The following is a 13,734-nucleotide window of genomic DNA, read 5'->3' on the forward strand; positions in this document are numbered from 1 at the left end:
TGTGGTGTCTCATTGTCTGTGGTGTCGCCATTGTCTATGGTGTCTCATTGTCTGTGGTGTTTGTGGTGTCTCATTGTCTGTGGTGTCGCCATTGTCTATGGTGTCTCATTGTCTGTGGTGTCTGTGGTGTCTCTGTCTGCTTCTTGAGGAGCCGCTGAGACGCTCCTGGCACTGCCAGCCAGATCGAGCGAGGGGGCCGCGTGTGTGGGTCCCACGCAGCGCTTATCAACCACTTTTACTCCCGACCCCCGCAAAGACAAAGATCCCCCGTTAAGCCTTAACGGACTGTAGTGGCAAGTGCTGTTAGCGAGCACCTATGAAGGCCGGCACGGCACACGAGGGGGTGGGTGACCAGCACCAGGCCCGGCCGCCTTTGTCTCCCCAGTGGAAATGTTTACACACCGCACCAGGTACTCATTTGAGGCTGAGTGGACCTAGTGAAAGCGCGAGGGCCAGTTCTGCGAATCGTCACTGATGTTGGCCGGGAATCGAACTCGGGACGCCAGCGCGCTGACCGCTACACCACCGCTCCCCACACACCACCGCTCCCTCCCTCCCCCCGATGTAACGAAGAGACACAGTACACACAGAGAGAGGTCACGTGTTTCGTGTGTGTCGCTGGTGTCTTGTGGCTGCTGGTAAAGTTTGTTTTAAATTTCACGTTGAGCGCGCAACGTCACGCCGACGGCATTCGAGACTTTTCTCCTGCACGGTTGCCGTGCCGCAGCCGGGACAACTCAACACCCGGCCACCCCCCCCACCCCCGCCACGTGGACGGCTACAACCTGACGAGTGTTGCCGCAGCAGGATACCCTGCGAATCACGCGCCGATCCGTGGACCCCTCCATCGCCGCCACACAAGACAAAGAAGCCCCCCCCCCCCCCCGTGTATAGACCAGAGGTCGCAACCGGGTACCCGATACCCGTACCCTACCCGATACCCGGCTACCCGGGTACCCGTTTGCGACCCTGGTGCGGCCGGGTACGGGTACGAGGTAGACCGTGAGTCACTGGTGAGTAACCGTTTGTCACTCATTTCCCAACGTCTTGTCTCTTCTCACAATGCAAGTTCCTAGGATCAACCCACCCGCGCCTGCAACATGGCTTCATCCCAGAGGTCGCAATCAGGTACCCGATACCCGTTTGCGACCCTGGTGCGGCCGGGTACGGGTAAGGAATCAAAACCCGTTTGCGACCTCTGGTATAGACCTGTCAACGGACCGTTGGGGCAAGTGCTGTTAGAGAGCAGCAGCACCTATGCAGACCGGCCACAGCACACGAGGAGGGGTGGGGTGGGTGGGTGGCCAGCACACTGCACCAGGTACTCAGTTGAGCCCGAGTCGACCTAGGGGCGTCAACTGGACAATCGGACGACAGCTGATGCCGCCTCTCACTTTACACTGACCGTACCCTCGTACCCAAAAATAGCCGTGCCGCTCTTGGCCTATTTATGGGATGGGCGCTCCACGCGAAGCCGACAATCCCACACGAGCCGCTTCAGACTCACTGCAGACCTCGGCCGTGGCGAAACGGGGGGGCCCTTCGTGTGATTTCACGGACTTCAGCGTCGGCAGCGAGAGGCCACGGAGTTCGTCCGTCGTCGTTGAAGCACCTCGCCCCCGTGGTTGTTCAGCCGTGGCACGCGGTTGACGCTCGTTCGTTTAAGCATCCATTCACCCCCCCCCCCCCCCTAAATCATTCATTTCACCCCTCCCCCCTAAATCATTCATTCCCCCCCCTAAATCCTTCATTATATTTATTTGTTTCAAATCCGCGACTTTTGCTGCCGCGTGTAGTGGGGTGGTGGTTGGGGTGCCGCCGGCGACGACGACGACGACGACTCCATTCGCAGTCGTCGACCTCCGTGTTCGCGCGACGCGGGGAGCTGCAACTGGGCGCAGGGAAGCGCCCCCCGCCCGCCCCCGCCCTCCTCCTCTCACCGGCCCTCACTCGCACCCTCGCGCTCGGGATGTCGAGGGACCAGGAACGAGACGGATCGGACCAACGCAACGGCGACGAGGACGATGACTTCGACGAAGATGCCATCCTCGCCAACCTGTCGCCCGAGCAGCTGCAGCAGCTCGCCGAGGAAGTGGCCGCGAACGACGACGACGAGAAGCAGGAGGAGGATGAGGAGGAGGATGAGGAGGAGGAGGAGGAAGAGGCCACAGGAAGTACCGACGATGATGACGACGGTGACGGCGACAACGGGAAAGAGTTTGACGAAGACGAGATCCTCTCGGCGTTGTCCAAGGATCAGCTGCGGGAGCTGGAGAGGGACCTGGACGACATCCAGCCGGACGTCTCCCTGCCCGTTGGCATGCGGCAGAAAGACCAGACGGAGAAGATAGCGACCGGCTCCTACAGCCACCACTCGCTCATCGACTACATGCAGAAGCAGAAGAAGCTGGTGGATCTCGAGAGGATTCCAGAGCCTCTGGTCGACGGACAGGTGAGAGGAGAGAGATTAAGAGGGCCCTAACGCTGTCAAACTTAACACTGACTCCCACCGACCAGCCGGACGTTTTAATTCTCTCCTTCTGGGGTGATGGAGAGGGTTTAATTTTTTTGCTTTTTTGCGGATCAATTGGGAAAAGAAAGGACACATCTCGAGTGGGAACAGAGCCCCCACGAGAGACAGACCCAAACAGGGGCCCTCGGTACAGTCCAACTGAGCACTTGCCGAGCGTCAGGAGACTCAGAACCGTCAGGAAAATAAAAATTAATTACGCATTCATATTCTCAGGTTTTTTCGGTAAAGTCACGTAGGTATAAAACATTAAAATTAATGATGCAGCTAATTCGGCTGTGACGGTCCCACCTGATGACGGAGACTTGTGTTGCCTCCGAAACGTCGTGAATTTTATTTTGTTTTGTTTTATTTTACTTTCATTAATTTTAATGTTTTTTACCTACGTGACTTTACCGAAAAAACCTGAGAATATGAATCATTGCAGTCACGAAAGCTTCAAATCTAGAATTAATTACGCGACGAATGCGAAAGCGTTGAACGCGGCAGGATGGTTTCTTTTTTTTCAGCGTGTGAAAAAAAAAACGCCATGCACGCATAAAGAAAGATGTACGTATAGATCTTGATTTAAAGCTTTCGCGACTGCAGGAATACATATTCTTTGGGTCGTTCGGTAAAGTCACGTAGATGGGTTAAAAGAAAATCACAAAAAATAACAAAAAACTACGACGTTTCGATCGCAACACAAGCGTTCGCCATCTTCCCGATGACGAACGATGACAAACGCTTGTGTTGTAGTTTTTTGTTATTTTTGTTGCCATTTTCTTTGAACCTATCTACGTGATATTTAAGCTTAAATATACGCTCCAAGCTTGGTGGTGTTTCATTCTTCACCTGAGGACGGCTGCTTGCGTTGTGGCCGAAACGTCGTGAGAATTATTTTATTATGTTTTATTTTTATTATTTTATTACTTCCCTTCTACGTGACTTTACCGAAAGAACCAAGAAGATGAATCCCTGCAGTCACGAAAGCTTTAAATCGAAACTATCTACGTGACTTTATCGACAGACCCAAAGAATAAGATGTACGCGTGTTGAACTTCTTTCGCAGAAGGAAGTTCAACATCGGAGTTGCGGTGGAAGGACAACAAACTAACCACACAAATCTGTTCTAAAGCGATGAGTTTCCAATCGAAATTATTTCAAAGTGCGTCGCTCCAGTGGTGTCCTAACATCGTAAGGGAGAGCGTTCCCGACGGCCACAGAAGCTCATCCGACAGCACGCGGTGATGGGGTGACCCCCGTCTTCGTTCGAGGTTGTCGAAGAGTCGTGCCTGTGAGGCCACTTTCTGTCACATCTGGGAGAGCCTTTGAGAATTGCTGCTCGTGTGTCGTCAGTGACGGAAGTTGCCAGCAACAATGTTACCCAGCGGCAAAAGTTACCCCTGGTAACTTCCCCCATTTGCAACGTTCCCAGTGCAAATCCTCTCGCGTGCACCGTGGGTCTTCTCTGGGCACTCCAGTTCCACCCCTCCACAAAGGCAGAGATCCCCCGCGTAGCCTTCAACAGGCTAGTGGGGCAAGTGCTGTTAGCTAGTAGCACCCTATGAAAGGCAGCCACGGCACCCGAGACGGTCCCGTTGTCAGCACCACACACAAACCAACACAAACAAGCACAAGGACAAGCAGGCACACACAAATACATACAAACACACACAAACACACAAACACACAAACATACATACAAACAAACACAAACACCCACACAAATGCATAAACACCCACACAAACACATACACAAACACACATACACACACATACAAACACACACACATTTTTCGATTTAAAGCTATGACGCTGTCTTTCCGACAGACCTGTTCTTCACCTGAGGACGGCTGCTTGCGTTGTGGCCGAAACGTCGTGAGAATTGTATTATTTTATTATGTTTTATTTTTATTATTTTATTATTTCCCTTCTACGTGACTTTACCGAAAGAACCAAGAAGACACACAAACATACCGACATACAAACATACACAAACACCCACACAAATGCACAAATACCCATACAAACACCCACACAAACACCCACACACAATTTCGATTTAAAGCTTTCGTGACTGCAGGGATTCATCTTCTTGGTTTTTTCGGTAAAGTCACGTAGAAGGGAAGTAATAAAATAATAAAAATAAAACATAATAAAATTAAACAATTCTCACGACGTTTCGGCCACAACGCAAGCAGCCGTCCTCAGGTGAAGAATGAGACACTTCAAGCTAGGAACTTACATATAAGCTGGGTTGTGGGTGGTAGAAGAGCGCCTTAACAAAAAGAATGTGCATATTGTTTAATTTTATTATGTTTTATTTTTATTATTTTATTACTTCCCTTCTACGTGACTTTACCGGAAAAAACCAAGAAGATGAACCCACACACAACAACAACAACCGCCATTCGCCACTAAGTGGCGGTGACGTCACCACGACGCTTGTGCCAGGCCATGTGCACCTTGAGGCCACGTTAAGTGTCGAACGCCCGCTGGCAGGAGGTCACGGGGCAGACCCAGGTGCCACGGGTCGACTGACCGAGATGACCGAGATGACTGGCTGATGCACCACCTGTGCCCCCTACTGTGCCAACTTGCTATGCTTTAACCACCCGGCGCTCCGCTCGTTGTTGTGAGCGTCGCTCCTCCGTCCTCCGTTGTTGTTGGAGGGCGACTGCCTCCAACTGCCCAGTAGCGTCCTTCACGAGCCTCCTCCACTGAGGCCGATCTTGACACCGCTGGTACCAGTCATCGGCAAGTCCACTCAGCTCCACGTCCTCCTGCACCACGTCACTCCATCTCTTCTCTAGCCCGTGCCGCGCCCGATTAGCCCCCTCGATCCGGCCGAACAAAAGCTGTTTAGGCATGCGCACACACATACAAACACACGTGGTAGGGATTCTCCACTCGGACTCGCCGACTGACCCACGGAGACCCTCCCAGATCTTTCGGCCGGCCGACGGCCAACGATCGGAGTTCAAAACTTTAAAATGCTGCCTCTACTGCCGCCAGAGCATTCCCGGCTCTCATTCAATCGCGGGGAGGCTGTCGTGTTTAGTTCGGTGAAGGTAGTCAACAACACGGCCTCGTTACTTAGCAGTGTATCTACGAGATGTTTGTGCCCAGTTCCTCTCCAGGGGAGTTCGGGGGAGGGTGTGTGTGGGGGGAAGGCCATCTGAGTGGAATGGAAAGTGACGGGGGGGGGGGCAGCCTACACCCCACCCCCACCACCCCCCCCCCCGGACCCACCATCCCCCCACCCCCGTATTTTCCAGTGGCTACCCACCTCAAAACTATTCAAACTATTTTTTTTTATTTTGCCACGCAAGTCCCCCGACTGAGCTGCGTGGCTATTTTCCAGAAGCGACCGCCGCTGTCACGAATCAGAGGGCTGCTCAAAGAAGTGGCTTATCACGTGGGAATTCATGGCAGCCAAACACTCTAACGGCGTGTTTCTACAGACCCAAAGAAACCCATAGAGACCCACAGAGATCCAGATAATCATTTAGAACCATAGAGACACGTAGAGAGACTCACATACTCAGTGTTCCTATGTCCATGCTAAAGAAACGCGTTGCAAAATTTTATTTTTTGGAACTAAAAATATAGATTTCTCAAAAGAAGCCAACAGCAAGTGAGAGTTCATCTTCTTGGTTCTTTCGGTAAAGTCACGTAGAAGGGATATAATAAAATAATAAAAATAAAACATTATAAAATAATTCTCACGACGTTTCGGCCACAACGCAAGCAGCCGTCCTCAGGTGAAGACCAGGTCTGTCGGGGAGACAGCGTCTGAATGCCATGAATATGCTAAATTCCTCTTGATATGCACATTCTTTTGTTAAGACGCTCTTCTTCCACCTCCAACCCAGCTTATATATAAGCTCCTAGCTTGGTAGTGTCTCATTCTTCACCTGAAGACGGCTGCTTGCGTTGTAGCAGAAACGTCGTGAGAATTATTTGACTATGTTTTATTTTATTATTGTATTACTTCCCTTCTACGTGACTTTACCGAAAGAACCAAGAAGATGAATCCCTGCAGTCACGAAAGCTTTAAATCGAAATTCAAGTGAGAGTTATTTCCCGGCTCAAATGAAGCCGAATTGCTCATCTCCCCGCTTACAGCCCCTGCAGGCCTCTTAACTCCATCGACAAACAAACCCAAGTCTTTTATTCTCACCTTGCTCCTCATTCATTCTCACCGGCCGAATCGGTTGACAATCAAAGAGCGGCGCCGTTTGTTGCCGGCTGCTTGGCGTTTTCGGCGCCCGCGAGCGATCAGGGAACGAATTGAGAGCGAAGCGAAATTCGAGTCGCAGGTTCACGGGGGGGGGGGGGGGCGATGTCTGTCAGCGACAGCAAGGACGATACGGAATCAGATCATTTTGGAGGAATCGCATGAGCTATAAAAGCGCTTAATCACAGACGCCCACTTCAAACGTTGGGGCGATCAAAGGCCACAGCATTCGCGAATCGGATATCCAATATCCACGTGTATGTATGCACGCATTTTTATTAACCGTGTGGAAAGCGGTGGCGCCGTGGTTAGCGCTGCGCTACGAACCCGGCGACCCGAGTTCAATTCCCAACACCAGTGACGATTATCTAAACCGGCCCTGGGCCTCCCCCCTAGGTCGACTCAGCCTCTCATGAGCACCTGGTCTAGTGTGTAAACATCGCCACTCGGAAGACAAAGGTGGACAGGCGTGGTGCTGGCCACCCACCTGCTCGTGTGCCGTGCCGGCCTTCGTAGGTGCTCGCTAACAGCACTTGCCCCTACAGTCTGTTAAGGTTTTGCGGGGGATCTTTGTATTAACCATCATACATTCGCAGTCAGGTTGCTTGCCGATATAAACGGGGATAGAGCTTTGCACGTCAACGTTTAAAATCGTATTATTAGCATTTTATTATTTTTAAAATATTTATTTTTCACGAGAGTTGTTGCCAAAGCCGAATTCCTCGCCCCCCCCCCCACCTCCTCCCCCGTTTCGTTCCCTCCGCAGAACAAAAACGGGGACGGCAAAATCGATTCCCGGCGACCGCTGGCGGAAGACGAGGAAGCGGTCGACGCGGAGGAGAGCAGCGGCCGCGCGGCCGAGAACGGCACGGCCGAGCGGACGGCTCACGCGGCGGGGCCTCCCGGCCACGTCGCCGGGAGGCCCCGCGAACGTTCGTCCGAGAGTTCCGACTCGGGCGGCGAGGAGCGCGAGAGGTGCGCGCCGGGAGAGGCCTCCGCCCGCGGCGAGAGCCATTCGGCGGCGGGAGGAGAATTGGCGTTGCCGGCGAACGGCGTTCCGAACGGCCGCGGCTCCGTCACGCCTCCCCAGGAGGGCTCGGGTGAACCTGCCTGCGCCACCGCCGCTGACAACGCAGATAACCCCACTGGTGAACAGAAGCAAGGCGATGGTGGTGGCGGTGGCGACGACGACGCCGAGTCATTCAAACCGAAAGAGCCTCTCAAGCTCCCCGGAGCGTTGGCCAACAGCCTGAAGGATCAGCTCGCGGCCAAGTTTGGGGCCCTTCAGAAGGGGCCCATGGGCAAGGGGCCACCGGGCAAAGGGCCTGCGGCGAAGGGACCCGGCCGTCTGTCGGGAAACCCGACGATCGTGGACGACGCCCTCAGGGGGGTCCAGAACAACGACCCCGAGCTGACGGAGGTCAACCTCAACAACATCGAGAACGTCCCCATGGAGACGCTGGTGCAGTTCGCCGAGGCGCTCAAGAAGAACAAGCACGTGAAGGTGTTCAGCATCGCCAACACGCACTCGGACGACAACGTGGCGTACGCCATCGCCAACATGCTGCGTGCCAACCGCAGCATCGACAAGCTTAACCTGGAGTCCAACTTCATCTCGGGCCGGGGCATCGTGGCCATCATGCGCTGCCTGCAGTTCAACGAGGCCCTGCTGGAGCTACGCTTCCACAACCAGCGGCACATCCTGGGCACGCAGGCCGAGATGGAGATCTCGCGCCTGCTCAAGGCCAACAACACCCTGCTCAAGATGGGCTACCACTTCGAGCTGCCGGGCCCGCGCATGATCGTCACCAACCTGCTGACGCGCAACCTCGACCGCCAGCGGCAGCAGCGGCTCATGGAGCAGCGCATCCAGGAGGAGCAGCAGCAGATCAGGAGGATGCTGGCTGCGGGCCTGGCCGAGATGGGCGACGTGGGCAAGGAGGGCCACTATGACGAGGAGGAGGAGGAGGGCGAGGAGGAGGAGGAGGGCTGGCCGGACGGGCTCGCCGCGTCCCCGCGACACAAGGTCCTCCGTGGCTCCCAGTCGCTTCCGGCGTCGCCGCCGGCGCCGAGGTCTCCGCGGCCGCCCGGCTCGCCGGTCCCGGCCGATGGCAGGAAACCGAGGAGCGTCGGCCGGACGCAGGCCGAGTCGCACAGATCGTCGTCGGCCAGCGGCGAGGACGCGATGGGCGGCGGCCGCCGCGGCGGCGAAGGCGGCGGCGGGTGGAACATGCAGGGGGTGCTGTCGCAGGAGGAGACCGGCGGCACGGGGGGTCCCAGGCTGAAGAAGAGGCCCGAGGGCGAGAAGGATTCGTCGTCGAAGGCCCAGTCGCGTTTTCTGCTCAAGCGCGAGCAGCACGACTTCCGGCACGTGCTGCAGCCCACGAGGAAGCGGAAGGTGAAGCAGAACCCCAAGCCCAAGGAGAACTGCATCCACGAGGACCTCATGTCGGAGATTCGGACGACGAACGTGGCCATGCTGAAGATGGTAAGGGGCCCGCCGCGTGCTCGCAAGAGAATTGCGCGCGGCCGCGCCGTTCGCTTGTCCCCTCTCGCTCTCTCCGTGTGTGCGTCTGCCCCGTAGAGTGGGCCACGATCCCCTCGTACGTTCACCGCGTTATGTCCGATTCTCGTCACGAGACCGCTCGTCATAGAGACAGGTTGTGCGGTTGAACTTCTTTCGCACCGTACGTAGCCAACTGTGCTAATCGGAGGTGACCGCCTTTGTTCGATGGCGAGCCAAAAGCCCCCTGCGAGCACGACCGGAGTTTGGCGTGAAACGAGGTAACGGTAAGGTGCCGACACCGCGACACCATGGGGAGGCAACAGAGTTCACGTTGATGATGATGCTCTCTCACGCAAACCTCCTCAGCCCTCCGCACGCCAGCAGAGCCGCCCGGATGGAGAGTGGGGGTGGGGGGGGGGATGGTGGTGGTGGAAAAAAGTGACCCAGGGCCTCACACAACAGAGGGCCTCACAACGACCCTCTTAATGGTCGCTAATGAGTAAGGGGGCCAGATCCACGTGGCCGTCTGCCAGGGGCCTTCAGGGAGCTCTGTTGGGTGGCCCTGAATGCCAAAATCAAAACCAAACAAACACTGGCTTGAGTTCATGATATTTCCCCACACCTCCGATTAGCACGGTTTGGCTACGTACGGTGCGAAAGAAGTTCAATGTACGTACGTACGTATGGTCAGCGCGCTGATCCGGGCGTGGAAGTTGAACCAACGGTGAGCGAACTCCGCTCACCGCTGTCCACCGGCGTTAATGGGTGCACTGTAGTTAGTTGGGCGCCACGGTGGCTAGGAGATGTTAACTACCTCGCCCTGGTATGCAGGAGGCCGTGGGTCCGATCCCGACCCTGACGCCTGCTGCTGCTGTATATTTGGAGTTTGCGTGTCTCTCTCCCCGCGCGTGGATTTTTCTCCGGGTTCTCCGGTTTTTCCCTCCGCGATATTTGGCTGCTATAAATGACCACGTGATAAGCCACTTCATTGGGTTAACATTTGCGATAGCCAGGTCGCTCAAAAGAGCCATATAGTTCAGTGGGGCCTTACCGTGGTTTTTGTGGATTTTTCTCCGGGCCCTCGGAGTTTTCCCTCCACATTTAGAATCAAACATCGCGCGTTTAGAGTAATTCGGCTGCTATACACTTCCACACGACGGTGACGATGACGATCATGAGCCACTTCGCTGAGCTATCGGGGTCACCGGCGGCGGCGACGTCACCTGCTCGTGTCTGCCGCGTGTCCCTCCCCGGCTCTCGCCCCCTGTGTGTGTCCGACGAGAGGCTGTGTCCAGCATTGCCTGCCTCGACCCAGGGGGGGGGGGGTGGGGGTGGTGTCGGCGAACCAAAATAACCAGAAGAGATTAAACGACAAAAATTCGGTCAAAAAAAGTAAAAAAGCAGCTCAATATTTCGAGAGCCGCAACAATGCTACGCTGTGGTGGTGAGTACGAGACGGCGGGTCCGGAATGAGTCACGAAGCAGCAGTCACTTAGAGCAGGGGTCACCAACCCCCGGGCCGCCGACCGGTACCGGTCACGTGTCCTGTTAGGAGCCGGGCCGCACAGCAGCAGGAGGTGAGAGCGGTGAGTCCGTGCGTGGCCCGCCCTCATTGTTGTATTATTGACCACTTCCGTCCACGCCTCGTCCCCGCACTGCGTACTTGTCTCAGTCACGGTGTTGGTCAGCCCACAAGCTCTAACCCCTAGTAGCCACAATGAGTCAAAAACAAACGTCGCCGGAGAGCTTCTTTGAAAAGGGGGAAGACCCAATAATGACCACCCCCCACCCCCCGGTCCGTGAAAAAAATTGTCTTCCACGAAACCGGTCCCTGGTGCCGAAAAGGTTGTGGACCGCTGCCTTACAGAGCCGCGGGTTGCCCACCCCTGGGCTCGACTGAAGCCAGGATCGCACCTGGGCGAGTAGTTGCACACGGTTGCGCAACTGTTCGCAACCGGTTGCAGACGTCCACGTGGTTAGAGATTGGGGAAATAAAAAGAACAACTCAACGCATCCGTCGATGCCACTGTGCGCTGTGAAGAAGGGCCATTGCCCGAAACGTCGCCCACTATATACAATTTTGTTTATTTTTAAGTCGAGTGTCGTTGGCGTTAACTGTGCTTGCACACCGCTGCCAACGCAGCAGCAGTTTGCGGAAGTAATAGTGAATCGTTTGTTGCGCGTGCAACCAAGGTGCGCAAATGATTTCCCAGGTGTGGACCCAGGTATAGAATTAGAAGGGGGCAGAGCCTCCAGCAACGAGGGGCTCAGCCAATCCCCCACACCCCCCTCTCCCCCCCCCCCCGCCGTCCCCGATGTTACAGGGCTGGCGTGAGTGTGTGCGTGCGTGTGTGTAGCGTTTAGTGCGCTGCGCTATGAACCCGGCGACACGGGTTCGATTCCCGCTCACGGCCAACACCGGTGACGATTATCAGAACCGGTCCCGGGCCTCGCCTAGGTCGACTCAGCCTCGAATGAGTACCTGGTTGCAGTGTGTAAACATTGCCACTAGGGAGACAAAGGCGGTCTGGCGTGGTGCTGGCCACCCACCCCCTCGTGTACCGTTCCGGCCTTCATACGTGCTCGCTAACAGCACTTGCCCCTACAGTCTGTTAAGGCTATATGGGGGATATTTGTCTTTGTTTGTGTGTGTGTGCACGCATGCGTTTTTAAATCCTTCATATTAAGTTAATTTGCTTGCTTGCTTGCGCGCTTACGACCGTGCAAATCTTTCGGTCGTTTTTTAACCCACTTCCCATGATCCAATCGAGCTGACATTTTGCACACAGACTCGTTGTGCGTGACAATTTATTTTCGTGAAATTTTTTTTCCAAAATTTTACACTTTTTAGGAAAATAAAATTATATTTAATTTCCAATTGCTTAATGGTGGCAGGCAATCATCTGACCCATAGGTGGCAGCCATCTCAAGCCAGAGGACGAGAGGACTCTAGCCGCCACGCATATAAAGGATTTATAGTGAAAAACTTTGTTTTTACGGGTTAATTTTTTCTCCCACCTGCGTTCGCAGCTTCCCAACCTAATGCTCCTCATTACATGGGTGCACGCTTCACACGCCCATTCAACTCCGTCTGCGTTGCCTGACGAGCGCGATGACGCCGCCCCACGGGGCTCGTGCGTGCCGCTGAACGGTCGTTTCTCACCGCGCGCGCCACCACCGACGAGGGAGCAACTCGCGTCCTCGCCGTGACGCCGCGTTTGGATTTCTCGCGAGAGAAACAAAGACACGCGCGGTGTGTGTGTGTGACCACCGCGTGCGATGTGTGCGCTTGTGCGTTTGTTTGGTTTGTTTTTTTTGTGCACGGACGCTTAACGACCTGCTTTCTCTTTTCCAGACCCCGAAGTCGATGGAACAATTGAAGGAGGAATATCTGAAGTAGCGAAGACGTGGCAATGAAAGTCCCCACTCTTAAACTTTCGCGGACATTTCGGAGACGCCGCGTCGCGACACCCTGCGGAGGCAACGGTGTTCACTCTGATGCCCTCTCACGTGACCTGCTTAGCGCTCCGCACGCCAACGGAGCCGCCCGGATGTAGAGCGGGGGTGTGTGGGGTTAGCGCGCTGCGTTATGAACCTGGCGACCCGGGTTCGATTCCCGCTCACGGCCAACGCCAGTGACGATTATATGAACCGGTCCTGGGCCTCTCCTAGGTCGACTCAGCCTTAAATGAGTCCCTAGTGCGATGTGTAAATATCGTCACTGGCGAGACAAACGCGGCCGGGCGTGGTGTTGGCCACCCACCCCCTTGTGTGCCGTGCCGGCTTTTATAGGTGCTCGCTAACAGCACTTGCTCCAATAGTCTGTTAAGGCTAGTTTTGGTGGCAAAAGTGATCCGGGGCCTCACACAAATGTGGGTCCCACAACGGCCCTCTTAATATGTTTTGGCACGAATGGGTCAAAGGGCCGGATCCACGTGGCCGTCTAAACTAAACTATTTTATTTTACCAGGTAAGGCCCCCACTGAGCTATATGGCTGTCTTCAGCGACCTGGCTATCGCAAATGATAACCCAATGAAGTGGCTTATCACGTGGTCATTTATAGCAGCCAAATATTGTGCAGGAAAAAAAACGGAGAACCCGGAGAAAAATCCACGCGACCGCGGGGAGAGAGACACGCAAACTCCAAATATACAGCAGCAGGCGTCACGGTCGAGATCGAACCCACAAACAGGCGAGGTAGTTAACATTTCGCCCCCTGCCAGAGACCTCTCTTGAGTGGCCCTGAATACCAACATCCCAAATCCACTGGCTGCCACCAAATGTATTGGCCGTGTTCAATATAGGGTCAGAAGAAAATGTAAAATCTGCATTTCTGAGAAATTCGTCTTGAGCGGTGCATCATCGTTGTTGTCAACATTCTTACACGGCACACGGGGGGAAGACTTCACAGGACAGCAGCTGCCTCAACAAGAGCATGATCCTTGGGAAACACCACGAAGTTAAGGCAACCCGAG

At 54.8% G+C, this 13,734-nt stretch overlaps 1 protein-coding gene across 1 annotated transcript; it reads left to right on the forward strand.

Moving 5' to 3' along the window:
• The first annotated feature begins 1,969 nt into the window (after positions 1–1,969).
• On the forward strand, positions 1,970–12,658 carry LOC144731685 (leiomodin-3-like). The gene is made up of 3 exons (XM_078612862.1): positions 1,970–2,452; positions 7,519–9,240; positions 12,614–12,658. The coding sequence occupies exons 1-3, from the start codon at positions 1,970–1,972 to the stop codon at positions 12,656–12,658; spliced, it is 2,250 nt and encodes a 749-aa protein (XP_078468988.1).
• Positions 12,659–13,734: the final 1,076 nt, after the last annotated feature.

This window comes from Lampetra planeri, chromosome 40, assembly GCF_965212315.1.
Source record: "Lampetra planeri chromosome 40, kcLamPlan1.2.h2, whole genome shotgun sequence".
NCBI lineage: Eukaryota > Metazoa > Chordata > Hyperoartia > Petromyzontiformes > Petromyzontidae > Lampetra > Lampetra planeri.